At 44.1% G+C, this 23,373-nt stretch overlaps 1 protein-coding gene across 4 annotated transcripts; it reads left to right on the top strand.

Moving 5' to 3' along the window:
• Positions 1-3,068: 3,068 nt before the first annotated feature.
• On the top strand, positions 3,069-22,233 carry epg5 (ectopic P-granules autophagy protein 5 homolog (C. elegans)). 4 transcript variants are annotated; one of them, XM_079161929.1, is made up of 45 exons: positions 3,069-3,565; positions 3,918-4,541; positions 5,036-5,296; positions 5,393-5,591; positions 5,721-5,857; positions 5,980-6,087; positions 6,171-6,244; positions 6,396-6,504; positions 7,154-7,268; positions 7,347-7,497; positions 7,586-7,747; positions 7,835-7,992; positions 8,305-8,456; positions 8,712-8,852; positions 8,987-9,148; positions 9,235-9,357; positions 9,456-9,718; positions 9,806-9,946; positions 10,061-10,205; positions 10,579-10,776; positions 11,174-11,281; positions 11,362-11,484; positions 12,508-12,674; positions 12,787-13,023; positions 13,143-13,266; positions 13,400-13,544; positions 13,694-13,865; positions 13,998-14,160; positions 14,275-14,417; positions 14,505-14,661; positions 14,863-15,057; positions 15,153-15,366; positions 15,766-15,953; positions 16,088-16,295; positions 16,424-16,499; positions 16,927-17,030; positions 17,145-17,320; positions 17,810-18,034; positions 18,125-18,334; positions 19,377-19,521; positions 19,622-19,864; positions 20,190-20,403; positions 20,493-20,711; positions 20,824-20,938; positions 21,032-22,233. In XM_079161929.1, exons 1-45 carry the CDS (start codon positions 3,512-3,514, stop codon positions 21,212-21,214), a joined length of 7,731 nt encoding a protein of 2,576 aa, XP_079018055.1. In that variant the 5' UTR covers positions 3,069-3,511; the 3' UTR covers positions 21,215-22,233. The 4 variants fall into 4 exon arrangements, with proteins under 4 accessions (XP_079018055.1, XP_079018054.1, XP_079018053.1 ...); XM_079161928.1 differs by having other exon boundaries at positions 19,622-19,873; XM_079161927.1 differs by having other exon boundaries at positions 5,393-5,857.
• The last annotated feature ends 1,140 nt before the right edge of the window (positions 22,234-23,373 follow it).

The following is a 23,373-nucleotide window of genomic DNA, read 5'->3' as shown; positions in this document are numbered from 1 at the left end:
CAGTGACCATTTGTAAACATCTACTCTATCAGAGTTGGAGTCTTCTATAAACAATGATTCTAAACTGTCAGGCAACAGTTTTTAATTAAATGAATAGAAAATATATACAGTATTTCCAAAATGAAATAAAAGTACTGGTGAAAAAAACAGAAGCCGGTGTCAACAACTAATAAACATGAACTTTAAGATACAGTACATCCAAGTGAGAGTTGTGTGTATTTACTGTATAAAGAGAGATGTTTTGGAGTTTTGTCTGTTTTATACACCCCAGTGGCGGGCCGTGGATTTTATACCTGGGCCTTCAGTGCTGTTCTACACTTCTAATAACCTCATTATGACGTCACAGCTACGGGTTATTATTTGTTTCGTGTAAAAGCCGCATATTCACATAACACTGCAACATTTGACAAATGAAATAAAATGTTACATGAAGTTCAACACCTAGCATACAAAACACGAAATGCAGAGTGCAGACACATGAATACGAGCATGACGGGATGCTGCGTCATTAACGGACAATACAGTCCAAATCAATGTAATTAACACAATGACAAACTCACAAGAGCAGTCGCATATATTCGTATGACAACAAAGCATGACAAAAATAAATCCAGCAGACCTGCAGCGGATCCACGCATTCCACCACACGAGCATGAGCCATTCAAATATTATTCATAAAAACGCCACGATTGACAAATGAACAGTAGTAACTGTAGAGGTAAACAAACGAACTTCACTTACCAAATGCTGTCTATTCTCCTTTCTTTGTTGACAAAGAGTTTAATCCCAGTACATCAGTTCCAGTAAGAAGTCCTTCTCGATTCATCGACGCCAGTCGAGCCTCCCCAGTTGTATTTCGCCGGTCGTCGTCGGTCTTCCGCCGCCGGTCGGTGGTCCATCTTCCGCCGCCGTTCGGTTGTCCGTCTTCTGCCGCCATTCGGTTATCGTCTTCGACCGCCGTTCGGTTGTCTTCCGCTGCCGGTCGGTTGTCCGTCTTCCGCCGTCGTTCGGTGGTCGTCTTCGAGCGCCGTTAGGTGGTCGTCTTCGGCCGTGGACCGGCGAAGGGCGGGCCGCGGTTGTGGAGCTGTTTCCCTGCGAATGTGGTCGTTGAGTTGTAGATCCACTTGAGTCTCTCCAAAAGTACCAACGGTCAGTTAAAATGAAACACATTCCCAGCCATAACATGTGTGCAACGCTTCTCCGACGCTGCATACAAATCCTTTTCCTGGCTGGGTCAGGGCTGCTAGCTGTGGGGTCGTTTCTTACTGTCCAGTTTGTTCGGAAATGTCCTTCTTGAGAAAAGTGTTCCCAGTAACAGAGGTGAAATTTGAGTGGATAAAAGCTCTACTTAAAACAAGCTTCACTGAAGCAGAGCAACTGAGGAGCACAGTAGCTGTGCAATGAGAAAATAAGATAATGGGAAAAATATTTGTATAAATTATAATACATATAAGAAAAAATTAAATGTATTTAAGAAAAAATATTAAATTATAAAATAGCTATAACTTTGTGATTCTGTTTAGGCCAGCAGAGAAGGCTTTGCAGGCCCTGACGGCCCGCCACTGGTCAAACCTCTCGCAAACACATAGCCGCCTAACAGTCCTTCACCACACTCACAGTAGACTTGTCTTTGAATAGATTGAAGCAGAAGGTGGAGGATGGACAGTAAAACGTGTCATTTGACTGTGTGAATGAGCTAAAACTCTGCCATCTGCTCAAGTCTCTGAGATTTTATATGTTTGGTAAAACAGAACATATTAAGCATTATATTTACTTCAGGTTTTCTGTAAACATAAGAGTTCTGTAATCACGAGAGTTACATTTTGTAGAAACAATGTTTTAACCTTATTAACACTATTTTGTCATTATAAAATGTAAACATATGTGTAATGTATTTTCAACTTTAACCACTAGAAATACAGCATACAAATGATTTCAATTCAGTGGCAGGAAATATAGCTGAACTGTAGCAGTGGCCATTTATCAATTTTTGTTTTAAGAGCGCTCTACTTAACAGCTTTTATGTATGTTCAATGATGTTGTCTTTTTGAGAGTATATTATGATACACAATATCACCTGTATCTTAAAATGCAGGATTTTTCAACTATATATTTAGCCTATGAACTACTTCATCTACCAGCAATTGAATACTTCTCACTGCCTCACTCTTCCTTGCTCCTGCTCTGTCTAGCATGTCATCTGGCGTGTCAATTTCCTAAATGGAAATGACTTGCCAAGGCAATTCAGGATACTGACTGTGTTGGCTGGATGCTATGAATCAGTTTGTTTTAATTCTGACACACGTTTATTTGATAATGTCAAAGAGTAGCTGGATTAGAACTTACAATGTTCCTTGTGATAAAATGCACACAGGCTTAGAACATTAAATTATCTTTGGTTTGTTTGAGCGGTGAGAGGGAAAGAAATTTAAAGGGATTTTTTTTATCATTGTAGTATACAAATTGTAAATAAATGTTTTTTTCTGTGACTCATGACCTGTCTGTTCATTCATATGAACACTGCTGGAAATGGTAAGGTGCTTTTTAAAGTGTAATCTATTACAGACTACATGGTTGAGAAATTATTATTTGCAATGTAGTTAGATTACTTTTGAAATTGTTGGTTATTTTTCTTGTATAATCACCTTTGTTGAGATCAGAGTAAACAATCATGACACCAGATGACATCATTACACCAACTCTGCACTGGGGAGGATGTTTATTTGTGTCTTGATTCTATATTTTCTCTTGGAAAAGATATCTTGATATTAGTGAGACTTATTACATTCGGTATTAAAGAGTGACACTCATCTGTAACGTATGTTACCGTTCAGAAAGCCAGTGTGGTGTTTGTTTGTGTTTACAGCGTGCGTATAGGTGCCGTAGACTGTACATTAGAGGTACGTAACATACAGTTTGGGCTCTCTGACTTTCCGTAGAGAGGTGGAGTAGTCACGTGACTGCGATTGCGGAGTTCCTGGAACAAAAACAACAAATGACAGCTGACCAGCAGACGATGTGAGCAACAATACGGAAAACGTAGCCGCTGGTATTTTTTATTAGGAGAAAGACAGCGTAACGAGCTGAAAGCTACGCGTTAGCTTAGTTTAGCCTTGGCACAGCGTCTTCAGTTGTTTACGTTAGCGGAATGGACTTTAATCAGCAGGGACTGGTTTCTTTATAAACATGTGTTCCCTAGATGTTATGTCTACGCTAAAATACATGCTAGCTGTTGCCTTGCTATCCTCCGACAGCTACGTTTCTCCACGCAGCGCTTTGTTTACAACCCGTGTGTTTATCTTGGCAACACAGCCAGCCACTAGCTGCTTATCACAATATAGACCTCGCGTGCTAATCCAGCTAATGGTTGCTGTTTTTGTGGATCTAGTTTACATATGAGGACTGTTTGATGTCAGTTCATCAGCATTGTTTTGATCAGGATACATCTCAGTCAGCTGTATGTCAAGGGGATCTAAGCAGTGGGAAAAGCTGATGTGAGCAGACATTAAAGATGGAGGCTGCAAGACCAAAGAAGACCAAGGCAAGGACCAGCGGGAAATCTCAGGTGATTAAACAAGTCCTTTACACTATATTCTCTTCTTTTGAGGTCACACAGGTGGAAAGACTATTTCAACAAGTTGCACTTGAGGCAGGACATGTCTCTCCAGTCCATCACAAGACAACAAGAGCACTCCTTTTCACAACCATGGACTATTTAGAGTGTACAATCCAACATACTTGTGTGTCTTTAGAAATTAGGAGGAAACTTAAAAAGCTGCATAACATGGAAACCAAACATAAAGGCCCCAACATCCAAACATAAATAATCATTCATCACAGTGTTTGCGCTTTAGTCACATAGACTTTGTCACATCTTGTTATGTTGTTTTCTCTGATTGTTGTTTTTATGTTTTCAGCTGGTCAGGAAGCAGAAGCAGGCAGAGGAAGACAAAAGAGCCACAGCTCCCTCAGCTGTCTGTGATGAGGCCTTCACCGACATACCCCTCAGTCTGCCACATCAGGAGCCAGTGGAGGAGCAGCGCCCTGAGACCACAACACAGCCATCAGATCTTCCCTCTGAGACGCAGCAGACCTCACATACTTTATCCACGTCAGTGTTAACTGAGACTTTACAGTCCCCTCAGACTTCACAGGATACAGTGCATCTGACAGAGTCAAAAGACGAGGAAGAGGAGGACGGTGAAGTGGCAGCTCATGGGGCTGAGCTTAAAGTTGCAGCACAGACCACAGAGTTGGAAAAAGATAAACAGTCGTGGAATCAGCCGTGTGTTTTAACTCAGTTTCAGATCCAAAATGTCCCGAGTGCCCCTGCACTGTACCCCTCTCTCCCAACACTGGAGGAGGGCTCCGTGATGCAGCTCTGCGAGGAAGCTGTAAAAAATAGGGAAAAGGGACCTGCAGTGTTGGCGCTCCCTGAGCAGGAATCTTCCCCCCCAAGTTTGCAGCCTGTGGAGTTTGTAGCAGAACTTTCTAGAAGCAAACTCTACCCAGAGTTACCCAAGACAGCTCCAGAAATGCAGGTAATCTCATAGACCAAGAGGTAACATTACGTTAGATTATGAGTACAGCTGTGGGGGTTTTCAAATGGTAAAAGAATGAATAGGTTTAAATATATTGTGTATTATACATACATTTTAGTTGTTGTCGAACATCTCAGTAATGAAAGGTTGTCAATGACTTTCCCCTGAAACAATACGACAACATCTAAAAGGTAGTACATTATAGCTTGACTCAGTGTTTCTAAAAGATTAAGAATTTATTTGCTGTTTGCAAAATAATATTCACAAGCTGACTTGTGATAAAATACGTTCATTTTCTCATGCAATTGCACATTGATTCACCATTTCAGCAGCCTTTTCAATCTGTCAGTACATTCAACTGAAGTTTCACACAATAAATATCAACATAGCTAACTGTTTATGGTTATTGTAATGGGATGATTTAAGTAAAATTTATGTTTGAGATTGTTGTGTTTGTATGACACGTGAGATCGCCTCATGTTTTTCTTCTGCAGCCGTTCTCGCTGGAGCAGCTGAGTGTTTGGGAGCCCGGTGGAGGTTTGCAAGCTTGGTTAGAGGGTGTTGAAGTGTGTGCAGCCCAGTTCTGTGCTCTAGCCCGGCAGGAGAACCACGAACTGACCGAACTTCTGCAGAATTACTGGCGCTGCCGTAGACAGCTGACCCAATCTCACACGCTGCTACATACACAGTCCTCTGACTGCAAGAGCACGCAGAATCGTCTCTGGAGCTTCAAAGATGAACAGCTTACTCTTCAGGTGTGGAGGTTAAAACAAAAAGCAGAAATATAATAAAACTATTAACTAATAACCGTCTGCTGTCATGACACTGTTAATGTAATCCCTTCCCTGCAGGGTGTGTGTGCAGATCAGTCTAAGGTGTGTGGGTACCACCGCTTCCAGCAGGCGGAGTTCAGTCAGAGTGTGCTGGCTGAGCTGAGGAGACTGTTTGAAGCTCGCAGTGAGCTGCTCCATCAGAAGGTGGCGCTGCATGCGTACACTGCTCTGCTGTCACGCCTCCAGGTGGAATCATACTTGTACCGTCTACTGAAAGGTGAGAAACGTATACATTCTACATGCCCTGGAGTGGCCGTAACGGGCCTGCTACAAACACGCCTCTCATGCATAATACTACTGTTAAGTACATACCTTACATCAGCTTTGTGTGTATTTTTGTTTTCAGATTGTTCTGGCAGCCAAACACAGCCTTGTTCTCTCCAACCCTTGAAAGAGGCCATCAGTGTCCTGTTTAGCTTCACTCGTAGAGTCCTGGATGACACACAGTTCCAGACAGACATCCATCTCTGGCTGGAGAGATTGGTACACACACACACACACACACACACACACACACACTCTGTACCACTTTTCTTACTCCTTGTTCCATTGGTCGGGGTGCTGTGTTGTTGTGTTTACTTACATGGTTCTGGTTAATTCTCCAGGTGGCAGTCCTGCTGCCTGTTGGAGGCTCAGGAGAGCACCTGTACCTGCTGTGTCATCTTCTATGCTGTCCTGCCGGGGTCGGAAAGTGGGCTGCACCCTTCCTTCAGGTAAGTCAGAGACATCATTTAGTGTTGTCATGGCTAATGGTTGTACATAGTGACTGGAGTTGTCTTGCCAATTTCTGCCTCAGATCCAAGTTTGGGGGAACACTTGTGGAGTGCTGCACTTTATGCAAGCTCTGGCCGTCCTAATGTCGCCTGCAAGGTAAATATCAGCGATCTTTTAGCTACTGATCCCTGACTGTGAACTCTACACTCCGGCTTTAAGTCTTTGGTTTTCCATGAGTGTCCGGGTCATCCTCTCAGGGTCTAACAACCTGACATATTTAACCAGTGGCTTCTGTGTTTTGACTCAGACACCGTGCAGAGTTTCTGGGACATCTGAAGCCATGTGAGAGCCAGAGCTCCGCAGCTTCTGGACCGGAGTCTGGGAACTGGACACTAGTTGATGAAGCGGGCGAGGAGGTATGTTTGAACGGGCCGTGGCTGAATGCATTTTGAGTAAACAAACAAAACTCTTTCTGAAAACAAAGAATTATCTAAAAAAAACGAAGTTCAAGTGCTGGTTAATTTCAGTTGTGGGTATATATGGGATAGGAAAAAATCTGTTAATCAACAGAAAGTAAAAAAAAAACTTGGTTTTATTTTTCTGTTTTGTTTTTCTTCACCGATATGTTAAAAAGTCTATGAATATGAATGTATAAATCAGAATGTTCTGGTCTTTGTTCTGATGTGCTGAGTCAAAGCTGAATGAAACCCTTTGACTTTTAAATATCAGTCTGCTGCCAGTACAAATGTGTTGCTTAGAAACCACTTTGTTTTGGGAACGTTCGAGACACATTATTTAGCAAAACAGTAACATTTCAAGATACTGTAATTCACTTCTTATGTAATACTTTTTAATCTTTCACATTGTTTTATTTTTTAATGAAATGGTTTGTTAACATTATATATTTAAAAAAGCATCCTCCACTTTGCATCCTGCCTTGAAAACACTTTTAGCAGGTGAAACGGGTGTACAATAGAGACTGTTATGACTTTTCTTTTTCTTTTTTAAAAGAGTGCAACATGTGTTCATTTAGCCTCTAACTGCGTTTCCCTCGTCTGTGTTTAGGACGAGGACCCAGACAGCAGCTGGTTGTTGCTCTGTGAGGAGGATCTGATCTCCCTGCTGACCCAGTTTCCATTCCAGCAGCTCTATTCACACATGCTGGGGATGAGCAAGCAGGGTGAGAGAGTCTGTCTCTCTGTCTGTCCGTCTGTTGGTATCACTCACTGAATTAATTAACACACCGCTTTCCTTCCAGGTGTGTATCAACCTCAGGCCTGTTCCAGTCAGAAGATGATGCGTGTTTTTGCTTTTGCCTCCTCACTCATTGAAATTCTGGCTCTTGGTCTTCAAACCTACAACAGAGCACGATACAGACAGCTAGTTAAACGAATAGGACACATCATACGGTCGGTGCACCAGTAATATACAGTCAAAGTATACATACAGTACATAACATTAAATATTCATACTGCTGTCTCCTCTCTTCTTCCTCAGAATGACAGTGTGTTATGTCAGTGATCACTGGGCCCAGTATGTGAGTGTAGCTGGTGCTGGTGGATCCGGCTCTCATGCACACTCTTTCTCTTTGGACATACTGCAGCTGGAATATGACAATCTCTTCCTCAGAGCTGTGTTACATGTACTCAGAAACAAACGGTGAGGAGTTGGCCTCAAGTTTCCATTTGAACTGGAAATTATTTATTTTATGAGTTTACATTTATTTTCTGTGGTCGTCTCTTACAGGTTGGGAATTTGGTTGTTTATGTCAGAGATGCCATATGGGACTCTGTCCAGCTCTATGCTGTGGAGGGTCCTTCATGTTATGCAGAGCGCAGAGACAGCAGGACCGGAAACACTCGGCACTGCTACCGACACACGCTCCTGCATTCAGGCTCTTAGAGGTACCAGTATATGCTTCTGACCTGCACGAAATATTGTCTTTCAAATCCTAAAGAAAACACTGGCATGGGCATTCTAGTGACGCTTCGATGTGGCCCCATGGTGTCATCGTCATATTGGAAACTGAATGTATTGCACAATTTTGAAGGACGTTTTAAAAAACTTTTCTCAAACGACTTAAACTCAATTTCCAAGACATTTGGCAGATCTATTGCGTTAAGATTTTAAAACCAGGCTAAAAAAAAGCGTTATTCTTCTCAGTCTGATGTTGACATTTGCCATCGTCATATTTCATTTTATTGTGTCTGTTACAGACCCAGAGCACCAGGAGAGGTTTGAGCACTGGCTTTGTGAAGAGAACAGCTCTGATGGCATCTCCCTCCTCACCGCACTAGCACACATGGCCACACCGACTCAAAACTCTGACCCCGCGTTCATCACAACCATAACCCTGCTGATGTACCAGGTATGAGTTGCAGAAGGAAACACTAGAAGTAAAGATGTGGAGTAATTTTGATGTCAAACAAAACCACTGAATTACTCAGATACTATATATACTGTGTTTTTCATGTATATGACCAAAGGTAACCAATGTAAAAATAGGAGAAAAGCAAAGAGGAAACATAGTTTTACATTTTTAAAAGATTCATCACCCTGGTCCTTTTGGTTAGAAAACATACAGTACCTTGTTCGTTTACATCTCTTCTTATCTGTGCTGCAGGTGTCTTATGTGAGTGTGACGACCAGAGAAACTTACTCTAAGGTGGGGAGAGAGCTGCTGGCTGCCATTGCAACAGCCCACCCCTACGTCATCTCTGTGCTCCTGGAGAGACTGAGAGAGACCATACAAGCTGTGGGAATGGTTAGTATTGCTATTCAATAAAGTCTTAACAGCATGCGGGTGTCTACGTTGAGAGGAAAATATCTTATTTGTCATTCAGCTCTGACTTTGTCTTGTCTGTGTTGTGTGAACATGCGTGTTAATGTGTGTGTTAGGTGGCTCTGTACTTGTGCAAAGAGCTGCCTTTGAGTCTGTGGCGCCCACGGCCAGAGGAAATATGTGTGATCGGAGCCTGGCTGCTCCAACATCCTCTGTCTGCTGTGGAGAACCGGCTGGCCTGCGTCATACTGGAGGGTCTTAACTGGGGTTACACTCAGGTAGTCACTGATTCATTCAGAAGTATGTGTCCAGATACGATGAGTGCTGTTTAGGCGCTTGTAGGTAAACCGGTTTCTTCTTGCAGGATGGCTCCTTGGCCTTGTCGTCATCCCTCCACAGTGAGGTGGCTCTGCTGGTTGCTGAAGCCTATCAAAAGTACCTCACCGACAAACCGTACAGTGGCCTCATATCAGAGGGAATCAAACAGGTGATGAACCTCTCTGCTCACAGATGTTTACAGATGTTCACACCACCGTGGCTTGTTGTTCCATCTTTCTCTCTCCCTCTCTTACCTTCTCCCTTCAGGTGTCTTACCTTGCCAGTGTCCTTCGTCTGGGCGTGTCTCCTGAAGCGTCCTTTAGTCAATGGGCTTGGCAACTGTTGCTGAGGCTGAAGCTCCACGGCAACGCCCAGAACCCTAAAGGGGCCTGGTCGGTCCCCGCTTTGGCGTCCAACCCTCCTCCAGAGCTCACGCACTCTCCCAGCATGCACTCTGTTATCAGGGCTGTAAAAGCAGGCATCCCTATTGGATGCTACCTGTCCATGGCCATGACGACAGTGGGGCATAGGTTTGTACTCACTCACACGCTGCCTCGTACTTGTCTAGTATTTCTACATTCTAGTTTGAATTGAGTTCGTCTCCTGCGTTTTTCTAGTCTTGAGCACTTTTGCACTGATGGCGTCGGGTTGTTGAAGACTCTGATACAATCTCGCCACCTGAGAGCTGCTGTGCATCTTCTGGACAACATCCTCCCCCCAACCTACCCTCTCAGCTTCTACCTGCTCAACAACGCTCAGTAAGAAAGACGCATCACACACACAGCCCATAACACATATTTATTGTAGCAGCCACCTCATTGCCGCCACTTAAATTATCCTCACCTCTACTGTCGTCCCTCTGTTTATTGCAGGTTTGTAAGTTGTATCCAGTTGTTCTTGCAGTACGACAGCGTGTGTCCTCAAGGTGTGACGCAGCAGGTCACTCACCGGGTCGCACCGCTGCTTACAGGAACCGCCTATGGAGACGTTGTCCGACATCTGAACAGCGTCATTCAGGTCCGTCACAACAAGCTTTTATGTAAAGATGTATTTCTAGTGTTCAGCCATCACAGAAAATAGTTAAAATTCAGGATTTTTGTAATAGTTAAAAAAAAGGTGGAATATTACCATAACAAATAGCAGGTTAAGAAACAGACAGCAAAGTCTTTACATTGTTTGTGTATGTAGGTGTCTTCAAAAGGAGAAGCATTGACATTTTACCTAGAAACAATGTTGATAAACCGCATGATATAGGTTTTAATCTCTCAACATTTACTCAAGAAAAAAGAAATTCTGGCTTCAATTTTTAATCAAAACCATCTTGCGAAATGAGATGAAGTTGTTTTGTTTTTTAGAGTACATGTACAAATATGTGTGTTGTATCTTCCAGAGCCACGTGGTGGAGAGCTCACAGCCCGGTCGTGTCGGTGCTGCGGCGGTGCTGGAGTTTTGGGTGGGGATTTTGACTCAGCAGAACTTGTGGTACCGGGACAAAACAGTCCTGTTCCTCATGGATCAGATCTGCTGTGCAGCATTCAAACGCATTCAGGAGGAATGTGTGCAGAAACTTCTGTACCAACAGCACAAGGTATTTAACTCAGTCATGTTACATGTTTGTATTATTCATGGACTCTTTAGGTCTCACAGGTGCAGATGCTGAATTTAGCACTGCAAACTGCCTTCAGTTAGTAAAGATAAACATGACTTTAACATTAATGGGTTGCACATTACAGTAGGAGCAGGAGCTTGGTGGTGAGGGATGCTGAACAAGCACCTTAAACCCATTAAGCTGTGAAGTTTAGTGTTTAGTGTTCTTCATACTGTGATCAACTGATCATTAGTGATTATATTCTGAAGTTATACTAACAATGAATCACCTTTTTAAAATGTTTCCATCAGGAAAACCCCAGTGAGCTAGGACCACTGAATAAGCACAGTGTCACCAATAATAGCTGTAAATTTAAACATTTTCCTACGTCATGCAGAATGCCTTGGGTTACCATGGAGATCGAGGTTTGCTCTCCTCTCTGGTTGGCTGGATCGCTGGAAGTGCCACGCCCTCCTTCATAGAGGGCCAATCCCTGAGTGCGGAGGTAAGGGTCTCGACAGCACCAGCGACACGTGCGAGTGCTCCTGATCGTATCAGTGAAGGTGTTGTCTGTGTGTTTTGTAGGTGTGGTTCGCCTGGCTGGTGCTGAACATGGAGGGCGTGTTTGAGGAGGATTCTCAGCTGAGACGCTGTGTTGAACAAGAGCTCTTGTCAGAGCCCAACATTTCCCCAGAACAAGCCTTAAAGGTATACAGGCACAACGTTGGAAATATTGAACATAAATGTAGCCTTTAGAAAAAGGTTTCACAATACAGTACACAGTTAGTGGAGGAGAGCATGTTAATGATGCTGGTATTGTGCACGTTGGCTCACTGGAATGACTGTGACGCACTGGATAGAATGGCAGCACAATTAATGTTTTTAATGGCCTTTTGTGATCCAAATCTTTATTCTTAAACTTCTTCTTTTTCTTCTGTTTACATTTTTGACACTACACACACACATTTCACACAGTGTGTTTGTTCATCAGAGCGTCCCAACTCCAACTCCTACTAAAATGTAAGCGATGGGAGTTGTGGTTTTGACTCAGAAGCAGGGCTGACAAGGCGTCACTAAGCAGTTAACATCACCATGGCAACCTTTGATTGCTGCTAGACAGACGCAGGTGATTGAAATTAACTGTTTAGTGCGGTTTGACACACACACAGACAGACTCTGGCTTTTCTCTACATATTTATGCTCACAGCGAAAAATAAAAGTCTTCAAATGGTTCAGAAAGCTGCAACTTGAATCTTATCTAAGACTGGAGAACTTGAACAGTAGCCTTTATGACATGACATAGCAATAAAAGTAATTATGGTCTTGTTATATTTATTATGTCACAACCATTTCAGAGAGCCAACCAGCACAATACCAGGGCCTAAATGGAGCAGGGACATAATTATAGTGTTTACCCTGCAATGACATGTCAAAATGTCCGGTCACAATGTCATACGTTGTACAAAATGTGTTATGTAAGAACAGACAAGAACAAATCTGCATAGCCTATTATAAACTATATTAAGACTTAGAAGATTAGTGTTGGATGCTGCCTGGTATACAACATCAGCGTAATCCAATATTTGTGAGATGAGTTGTAACTAAACATAAACGGAGTAATTACAAAATCAAAGGTCAGTGCCATAGTGAGTGTTTAGCAGTCTGGTCTACTGCTGGTTAATGTACTGCTGTATGTAGATGGTGTTAACAGTGTGTCTGTGTCTGAGCCAGAAGGCCCAGCTGAGGCTCAAGTTGCCGGTAGCACCATCTCTGCAGCGACTGCAGGTGTACCGCTGGGCGTGTCAGGCCTTAGCAACGCCTCCTGACCACCCCCTCCTTCCCCTGGTCTGGCAGAAGTTCCTACAGCTCTACTTCAGACAACCAGGACCTGAGTATGGGTACGATGCGTACACACACACACACACACACAGTACTATCCTAGCCAGACAAACCAGGAATAAAGCAGAATCCATGTGAAGGCTCCTTGTCTCTCGTTGTGTCGTCCACCAGGCTGGTTGCAGGTGGATGTATCGGCAGAAGGTTCTTCCACGCCTCTTCTCAGGCTGCTTTACTCAGTAACCTGAGACAGAGAATACAGGAGGTGTCTGACTTCCACCATGCTGCCAGCCAGGCCCTCAGGGTGCCCCCACTACACACCCCTTCATCAGACAGCCAGGGCGACGAAAGCCCCGAAAATCCCCGCCCCCCTTACCTCACCTCTCCTCAGCTACACACAGAGCTGGTCAGGTAGGTCACTAATGCTTTATGTGTGCACTCCAATACATTCCTCCTTGCTGTTTGGCAGGTAGTAGCAGCCATTAGTGTGGTAACAGGCTCTCAGATCTCCGCTCTTTGGTTGCATACAGGTTGTTTGGTGTATTTGCTGTCTGGTTGGATGATGAGACTCTGCAGAAGCAGGAAGTATACCTTCCTTCTCTTCCTCCCGAGTATGAGCCACACCGACTGGCACAGGTCATGCAGCGACAGCAGGTGGGTTTATCTTTATGTGTGCTTACATTTATGAATGAAAACAGTAACTGTAACAGGCTAGTCAAATCTCGTTGTGGAGTGGTACATCAAGTAGATCTTGCGTTTGAATTTGTGTCGTCATGTTTTGCTGTAGGAACTGTGGCTGGAGTATGTGGACCAGGAGCGTCTGCAGTATGATGAGAGAGAGGTTCTGTCTCTGTGGGAAAAGGTGCAGAGTGAGCCAATCTTCTTGCAAGTTCAAAACCCCGGCTTCACGGACTACACCAGCCTCAACAATGGTACTGAACCAAAATTGATACTAGATCCAAAAGATTACAAAATGGTTAACTTCTGCAGACATGCAGTGGTAAATGGAAAAGTGAACCATTTTAAACTATTTTTAGTAGTTACTAGTTTCAATGTTGTGCTTGTGTCTCTCCGTGTGCAGCAAGGGATCGTATCCTATCCAACCTGCAGAAGCATCCAGTCCCCCGTCCAGCTCCAGAGCTGCGGCAGCAGAAGGCGCCAGTAGTTGAAGTCCCCACCACCTGCCTTTCAGACTCTAAAGCTGCTGCTGAACTGCTGCAGAAGGACCTCAGCATCCTGCAGGAGCAGGCCAGGTACATGGAGTTCACACAAACATTAAAACATTTCCTCATAATCAGTGGCACACATGCATTCACAGAAATGCACACACTCGTTTGTACTCAATCCACACACCAAAACAACAATTTTGTTCATCTTGGTGTCAGTATTGCAGTTGCACGCGAAGCCCAGCAGGTGGCGATGGAGCAGGAGCTGCTGGAGAGCCTTCCTCTACTGTATAAGAACCAACCAGAGCAAGTGACCATGGCCCTGGAGTGTAAAGGGAAGGGAGGGCAGCCGTGCCAGGGACCCGCAAACATCACTGTCACGGTAAGACCACTAAACCAGCCACTAGCCACGTTTTTTAACATAATGTATATACATTTATAGTGTATTTGCTGTGATATATTAATGTGTTTGTGTGTGGTCTCTGTTACTGCGTAGTGTGAGCGTGTCCAGAGGCAGGAAGCAGTGCAGACTCAGATAACGTCACTGCGCAGGGACGTCAAGAAGCTTCAAGCCGACGCCATGGCTCCTCCACCTCAAAGCCTGGCCCAGGCTGCTGTCCACACTGAGAACTTTATTACGTCAGTACAAACAGAGGGTGCTACTTAAAAAAAAAAACATGAACTACATCACAATACATTTTGACTGATGCATGTTTTTGTGCCCAGGGCTCTGGTGAATATATACAAGGCACAGAAATCCCCGGCCGTGCAGCATGTTGGGGTGTCTGCCTTCTACCGGTTGGTCTCCTTTGTGTGTGAAGACACACTGCGACATCCCCCAACACGCCAGTACCTCTCCTCGTGTGTGGAGATACTGGGACAGGTGCGCATACACACACACACACACATGGCAGTACAAGATTTATATCAAGCACTGAGTAAATGTTTATGGGTTAGATTGTTGACCCTACTTGATTCAGAAAAACTGCTGCTTTAGGGATTAAATAGGACACAGCTGTTCACTCTCTTGTTAGTCTCCTTTAACGCTTCCTTGAATTGCATTGTGCTCTTGTTCTGTGTCCAGGTGTTTATCCAGGGAAATGCAGAGGAATGTGGTCGTGTCCTGAAGACAATCCTGGGGCAGAGGCGCCTTTGCCCTCTCATTTCCCCCTTCTTCACCCCCAATTCAGCACCCAATCAGCTCGTCTCTCTCTACCAAGACGTGGTGACATCCTTGCACCTTGACAGCGCTGATGTCATTTTCATGCTGCTCACAAAGGTTGGCCGAGACACAAATGCAACACAGTGAAGAAATATGATAAATACCTAAAGCAGTACAGTTAGAGTAAACCACTTCTGCCTCTCCCTGTCCAGTTTGATTTGTCTCAGTGGCTGAATGAAGCCCATCCTGTGTTTTCGGAGAGAACCCGTCTGCTGGAGTTGGTCCACGGAGCTCTCTGTGTCTGCGGCCGAGACCCTGAGCCGGAACTTCTCATACCGTTTCACCTTTTCACCAAACACTGGACCTGGCTTTTACGCCACCATTTCCCCGATCACTACAGTGACTGCTTGCGTCTGCTTATGACCAGTAAGTGTGTGTGTGTGTGTCCACATTGGACTACACACAGCTTTTCATTTTTCGTTCCTGGCTGGTAATACAATTAGAAGCAATCAGTCCTCTTGTTGCTCATTCAAGTGATTCATCAAAACACATTCATACTCCTACTCATCTTCCGAACAATAAAAGATTTAATTAATTAATTAACATAACTAAAGTTAGCTGAATCATTCCATCAAGCTACTGAATCAGATATTGGTTGGATAATGGTTTACACGTATGTACATTTTTGTTTAGGTCCAAGTAGCCAAGAATGCAAAATCAGAGATCTAAGATCTTTATATAGTATTTTTATTTCAAGAATATTGGATTTAGATGTTTGATTTACAACTTCTTCAACAAACTAAAGCCATTTCTTAACCACACCAGGCTCCTCAAACCAGTTACTGAGTCCTGATTGCTGGAAGGTGACTCTGCGAGTGCTGGGCTGCTTACCTCCATCCCGCAACACCAAAAGCAAAACGGAACAAGCACTCAACACCACTGATGTCTCTGGCCGTGCTGTCGCATCCCCAGCTTCTCCCTACAGAGCCTCCATCAGCCTCTCCCCTCAGCAGGTAACTAATGTTGGTATTACTGTACAGATTGTTGCTAAATGTCATCCCATCTGTCTCACTAAATGATATGATGCCTAAAGATGAATTATTAATCCAACAAGGCTGTGTGATGTGATTTGATTGGTTTCCAACAGGTGGATGAGACGGTTGATTGGCTGAGTGATTACTTCCTGCGGAGTCGTCTCAGTAAGCCCGACCTCCGTAGTTTTGGCCTCTACTCAGCCTGGACTCCCTACATCAGTGAGGTGGTTTCCTTCTGGGAACATTTGACTGATTGTCTCATCAACGTGCAGCTCAGCGGCTGTGCCAGAGAGTCAGTGGGCAGCGGCAAAACAATGAAAGGTAACCGCCAATTGTCAGCACATGTTGAGGACCGTAATACTTCATCATTAATATAATTCAGCTGATTTGGGAATATGCTTTGTTGTTCCTGTCAGTATGAAAGTGACTTTTATCTTGCACTCTCACAGCTCTGCAGGACCTGCACAGTAAGATTGTGAAGTTATTTAAGCCTTGGATCTTTCCTCTGGACACTGATGATGGCGGGTAAGCATCACACACCCTCTGCTCTCGGGCAGCCTTTGGTTTTAGATGATGGGGAACTGTTGTCAGTGAGGCAGATGTGAGCACAGATGTCAGACTCCAGAGAGGACAGAGGATCAAAAATATTCACATTCCACAAGTTTTTTCATGTAATCTTTCTCCCTTTTTTCTGGGTAGATAGTAGATGAATATGAGTGAGATTTTCATTTTTTTTTTATCTCTGAAGGACACTATACATTACACACAAAATGAACTAAAAGACCACATTAGATATTTAGTTAGTTAGAGCTTGAAGTCACAATGAAGTCTCTGATGTGGCCAGAGGTTTGTACTGTGATTCTTCTGGTTGATACATGTAGAGAGCAGTTTAGTGCTTTCCAGGGAAAGGAAAAACAAAGAAGATGTCAATATCGGTGTCTCTTTGTCTCAGTAACCTCAAGTGCTACCCCTGGCTGGAGACAGACGCGAGTGCGGCAGGATGTCTGGTTGGCCTGTATGCTAAACTCACTGACGCACTGTATCACAAGTTCAGAGGTGGGTACCCAGCAGTCCTTTGTTCACACAGGAGTGAGTGTTTGTAAGTGCTGCTACTCTTTTTATCGTCTGCACTGTTAGTTATTTAAAACTTTGTCTGTGTGTATGTTTCAGATCGTCTGCTCCCCGGCCAGAGAGGTGCACTGTGGCTGTGTATGATGCACTACTGTGAGAGCTGCACCTCTCACCATACACCCGAGTACCTTCTCTACCTGTACCACACACACCTCCGCAGCCTGCCCTGGAGACACCTGCACCCCGACACTCAGCTAATGGAGCAGCTATTCAATGTGAGACACTCTGCTCTCCGACTCCCAACCCCCTGACCCCCAACACTGCACACTGGTCGAGACATGCATGACGCAGGGGAGCTTGTTAATTTGAGACCGCAGTCTCCTATTATTAGCTTGAATTCTCTGTTCCTGGAAACAAGCTCCAGTCTCTCTCGAGACACATGGATCTTTGGAGGCTGCTGTTCAGAAGCTACACAGTTTTAAACATGTAAAGTAACTAAAACAAAAATACTTCTTATTATTGCTTATCCATGAATGGGAAAACTTACCAAAAAAGAAACCATTGTAACATTTACCAATATGTTATTTTCACATGTATCCCATCCAAATATGTATTTCTACTTAGGATATTCAGATTCAAACAAATAGCCAGAAGTAATAAATATTCTGAGCACAGTCTATTAAGATACAATAAGTTGGATTTGTTTTCTAGTTCTGTATTCAGGGTGGATTTTTGATCATTTTCTCTCCTTCCTGTGCCTGCAGGTGGAGAGAGGAAGTCCCAAAAGTTGCTTCCTCTTCCTGGGAGAAATGTTATGTGAAGTCAACTGGGTCAGTGTCCTAAGTGACCACTTACAAACGCCTCCCACCCTGACAACATACCCAACGCTACAGGACACGGGTACTCAGAAGGAGACACACACCATGTTAGTCTATCTACTATACATGCTAGTTTTTTTGGCAAAGGAGGAACAAATCCTGAGTCAGCAGGTAAGTCCAGATTATTTTGGTTTCCCATCACGGTCGGTCCTCTTGTCCCTCCTTCTTTCATTCTTCATTTATCTCCTCCTCAACCTCCAGGACTCCCCTCTACTCAGTCTGTTGGTCCAATCCACGTCTCTGCCCTGGCACCAACTGGACCTGTCCTCATACCAGGGCATTCTGGGATATGTCGGCACCCACTACCCGCCCTCCTTGCTGCTCAGTGCTGATTCTGTGCTTCAGCTGCTGTTGAAATCTCTGCGTAGTGCTGCTGGGCTCCGGCCCCTCCCTCAAGACGTTCCTCACAGGGTGGGACAATACAAACCTGTTTGTTTTACAAGTCAAATCCCAGATTTATGAAGGCATCATAAACCTCTTAAGGTCTAAATTGAGTTATCATAGCTACAGTACTTTAAAGTTGGATAATCTCCTACATTTAAGCTCTGTATGTAGTAGGTGGCAGCCCAGTCGAGGTTTCAAGCCCAGCAATATATGACAAAACATACTCTGATGATTTCGTATACATGTAATATATCATCTTACAGCAGAGATTTCATGAAAGTTCATTCACAGGGTGGATGGAGATACGTGATACAGATTGATTGCTGTTGAATGGCTGTATTTTACAGAGGAGGCCTTATGTTGAGAAATATAAAGATTATTGCATCTCTTTTATCTGCATCTACTCTGCCCCAGGCAGATACATCTTGTGTTAAAGTGGGAGGCTTGGAACATCCGTATTAAATTTAGACTGAAACAATTCAGTTTTCTTTGTCAGCTCTATATCACTCAGCCAAATTACATAAATTTATCACTCAAGTCCTTACAGTTGCTGTTGACGTAGAGCAGCACAAGGCAATTTTCTACACCACTTGATAATGTTCCAAAGTGGCAAAATGCACTTCTAAGCTTGACTGTACACAGATCCAGCAATGTATTTTCTCATTGTGTATTTCAACTCCATCCCTAAAAATAGACTTTCTGTCAAACATACTGTAGGTACAACTGATAACAGCTAAAATATGAATGAAAAGATGTGGAAACGAGATGCTGCTTACTAGTTGGTAACATTACGACATATTTTACTTTAAGAATCAGTCAAAACCTCTTTTTTGAATCAGAGAAACTGCATGTTAACAGTAATAATAAATAGGTGATGTGATGCTTGATACCTGAATTGTACTCTTAACAATTAAACAGTTTTGGGGGACAGGAGCTCTTAGTTTGGGGACACATACTCGGAATATGCACAATATATTCTAAATGAGAAAGTAACGCATATATTTATGCATCTATCTCTGTACAGCATTGCCCCCAAACAAACACTATAATCTGTGTTACTTTCCTTCAGGAGGAGACGCTGAAGGCTGGAGCGCATGTGTGCTGGTGTGTGCAGTCTTTGGTGACTCTGGAGCAGGGAGGCAGCATCAGCCTCAGCAGCCTGGAGGCTCAGCTGGAGTCTCTTCTGGAGAGCGTCGTCACATTCAACCCACCAGGCGAGTCGTCCTCATCGTCTTCCCCCAACATCATCAACCATCATCAGTAATGAATCCTTTCATCACTTTGTTTGCACCTCCTCCTTTTCTCCTTCTACAGAGACGGGTTTGGAGCAGAGGCACATGGCGTTCTGCGGTCTGTTCAGCGAAGCTCTGGCTTTGCTGAATGGGGTCGGCGTCTCAACAGGCGAGGCGCTTGCCGCTCATGTCATTACCTGGCTGGACAGGAAGGGGAGGGGCTTCCCTATCCTGCCTCTCCTCACAGCTTGCTCCCGCTGTCTTGCGTCAGTGCGGCACATGACGAGGATCATGGAGGCGTGCATTACAGCGTACTTCAACCACGGTAACCAAAGTAACAGCTTTATTTAACTGAGATCTGACACTACTTTTTTTGGGAAAGCTTGTACGGTTTACTGCTCACTGTTACAGTAAGAGAAAAGTCATAAAGCATTCTCCTCTAGTAGATATCTCTCCTGTGCACATGCATACCCATGTACATGTTAGTATGCTGTACATTTTCTTACATAAGACTGTCTTACATAAGATAGACCTTTAAATCTAGAGTTTTTGTTTGTCGGTCTTCTCTTTATACAAGTTGCAAGTTGACCAATTTTTCCCAAAAGTAGTTAGTTAGTATTTTTTTCCCACTGTCTGTGTATTTGTTTCAGCTGAGGAGGAGTCTGTAGGTTGGGGTCCTGTGTTGGCTTCGCTGCAGGTGCCTGAGCTCACAGTGGATGACTTCCTCTCTGAGAGCCAATCAGGGGGCAGCTTCCTGACGCTCTACGCCTTCATCCTGCAGCGCCTCAACTCTGAATACACAGCAGCCAATGAGAGGAGGACTCTGGCTTTAATTAACACATGGACCAATCAAGTGTTCCCCAGGTTTGACCCCTCGATCTCTCGTTTAGTTGCTTGTTAAGGGTTTTAAAAGTCCATTTAGCATGTCAGTATGTGTGCGTTTGTGTGTCCAGTGGTCCAGGGGATGAAGCCAAGCTGTTTCTGTGGTGGCACAAAGCGCTGAGTCTGTCAGCGGAGCAGCTGAAGCCGCAGGCGGGACAGACTGAAGTGTCAGGAGTCGTCATGGGTCTGCTGAGGTTGCAAACCAGGCTGCTTCAGCTGGGAGAAGAAAGACTGAACTCTGGATTGTTAGGAGCAATCGGCCTGGGGAAGAGGTCTCCTGTTTCTAATAGGTAAGCTCGCATGCATTTTAGTAGCTAATGAAAACACTGAGAGAAAACAGTAAAATATGTATTTGTCGTTGTTGATAACCCTCCTGTTAATTCATGTCCACTGCACATCTAGGTTCAGGGTGGTGGTGCGCTGTCTGGGAGCATTCCTGTCGATCCAGATGCCATCAGAGACCGAGCTTCGACTCCAACCCACCAGTGACTTGCAGCTCTCTGCGAAAGCACAGCAGGTATGCACCAAAAACTGCAATTACAATGTTTTTATTTTCCCGTCTGCGGTCATCTCCTAAAACGTTTGTTGCTCGTGTTTTCTGTGGATGCAGATGTTGGGGGTGTTGGAGGCCATGCCCAGCAATAAGCAGTACGCAGAGTTAGAGGAATCTGTGAATAAAGCCGTCCAGTTCATCCGCTACCCAGGACACTGTCTCAGAGATGGACCGCGACTGCTGGCCCTGTTGGCCAACCTCCTATACCCTGACCTCAGATACCTACACATTATCCGTTAACCATAACTGAACCTGAAACTGCTGGAGATCCAAGAGGACGTTTGTCTTGACTGCGGCAAATACAGTGACAGTTGACCTCTGTTCTGTACAGAGAAAATCTTTCTGGAGCACAAAGTTTCCAAGTAGTGACATTGAATGGCTATTGCTTTTTTTTATCAGCAAGAGCCACATGTCTCATCAGCGAGGACTGTTCGCCAGAGCTCGCTGTGCATTTTGTGAAAAATACTGGTAATCTGACTGGTAATCTTCAATGAAGGGTCATGAAACCAGTCGGAGCCATAAGAAATGTTATGTGCTAACTTCTAATCTTTACTCGCACTTTGCTTTCTTCTCTCATGTTTATGCCTTGTCGCTCTTTATATAACTTTGCCTGTTGGTCTTCAACCTTTCTGTTCTATTCTTGATTTGACAGGAAGTTGCACATATTTATTGAAGCAGAATTCAATGCTGGGCTCTAGGTGTGAGTTTCACACCTGCATGTGGAATCTAACGGAACAAGTTGAAGGGTCCATAGATTATTTGGAGAAAGTCGAAGGACATATCTAATAAGCCTATAAATTCAGTAGTACCTTCTTAAAATGGGGCGGAGGGTTGAACCAGAAAAGCTGGCGGGCAGGGTTTCAATGTCTGAAGTCAGCTGTTGTTGCTAGCATCTAGCTACAATCTCTCAATCGTAGATGCTGTACACATGCAGATGAATACAATGGCTGCCTGTTTGAAGTAATCATGTTTAGTAAGAGGACATTCGCCAGTATTGTGTTTATGTCCCGCCTAAAGTGCTTTCCTTGTTTCTGCCAAAGAGATGTTATTTTAATTTGCTCAGCTACTTAAACCGTCTTGACCATAAACTGCAGTTGTTTCATCTGTTTCTGTTGGGCACAAAGACGGCAGCCTGAATAAGCACATGCACTAGAAGCTCCACTAAGCACCACTTACAATGGCCCACACTACTTGGCTTCCTTATAAAGTGGTGTGTGCACTGGAATACAAATTACTGATGCTGTTGGTATTGCTTAAGAGACCTGGAGTGTCATGTTGTTGGAGCTAGTATGACACTATGGTGAGGAACGGTGTTCAGTGACTTTATATAACTGACCTTATGTTAAAGGAGTGCTAGCACTGTAAGCAACTGAGGTGTCTTTCCCAGGAGCGACCTGGTTGTAAGCCTAAGTCAACATACGTTACCATTGATGTGTGTTGCGTTAAGTACAACCTTCACAGACAAGTTTTTTTTAGAGTGAGATTCCTTTTTATTTTGCTTTGCGTGGATCCTAAAACCAAGTCTGTTTGCTTCCACCGACAATCAAACGCACCATTTGCAGAATGACAACAAAAGCTGTTTACCACCACAGCGGTCAAAACCCTTCCAGGGTCAGAAACACCCGACGACAGTGATTTCAGTACCTACATACCTGAGCCCAGGATATTAGTACAGCGCCTCCCAATGTTTACACAGAGAATAACAGTTGCATTTCTTGATATTTTCAACACCATATTTGGCTCTTACACCTTATATAAACAAATCTGTTGGTCATGTGAGGACAAAGGCAGATTGTAGTTCAGATATATCAGACCGCCGCACTGCACTGCGCTGCACATCCAACAGTCTTCTAATTTGAATTTGCCTCGTCAGTTCACCACTTCTGTTGCTCTGTGCCATCTCAATAATAATCACGATGCGCTTCTGCAGCCTGAAGCTCGCCTTATTGCCTGTGTTATGTGGTGACTGTTAATGTCAAAAGCATTTCTTTTTTATGAGTCAGTGATCAGGAATGAGTCTGTAAGGGTGGAGGAGGGAGCTACGGGGCCTGGCTGCCACAACGGAGACAAAACTAAGTTCAATAAAGGGAACTGAATATCTCACAGCTGGTACTTACCAACTCAACTCAGTGATCGGGGACCGTCTGTAGTACATGTAGCCTCTGAGAGCAGGAAGACTGATCTGTGCTCCCTGGACAGGCCACGTGGAGGGACACATTAGGAATCGAGCTGTACAGAAACTGTGAGAGAGACAAAAAGGTCCAGATGGCAATACAGGATACATTGTGTAACCTCTACAACAAAACTGGCTTTACAATCTGCATGCGTAACGCTGCAGATGGTCAAGGCGAAATCAAAGCCTGCTTGTCTAAGCCTGTTAAGACGAGCATGTACTGTGT

Source organism: Pholis gunnellus, assembly GCF_910591455.1.
Source record: "Pholis gunnellus genome assembly, chromosome: 6".
Classification (NCBI taxonomy): Eukaryota; Metazoa; Chordata; class Actinopteri; order Perciformes; family Pholidae; genus Pholis; species Pholis gunnellus.
Note: the sequence above shows the minus strand (reverse complement) of the source record. Positions and strands in the feature narration are given on the sequence as shown.

Excerpts from the sequence above, each read along its gene's own strand:
- epg5 (XM_079161926.1), top strand. The coding sequence starts at position 3,512 with ATGGAGGCTGCAAGACCAAAGAAGACCAAGGCAAGGACCAGCGGGAAA. Across the intron at positions 4,542-5,035 it reads AGACAGCTCCAGAAATGCAG|CCGTTCTCGCTGGAGCAGCT; the intron begins GTAATCTCATAG and ends TTTCTTCTGCAG. Across the intron at positions 17,321-17,809 it reads TAATGGAGCAGCTATTCAAT|GTGGAGAGAGGAAGTCCCAA; the intron begins GTGAGACACTCT and ends CTGTGCCTGCAG.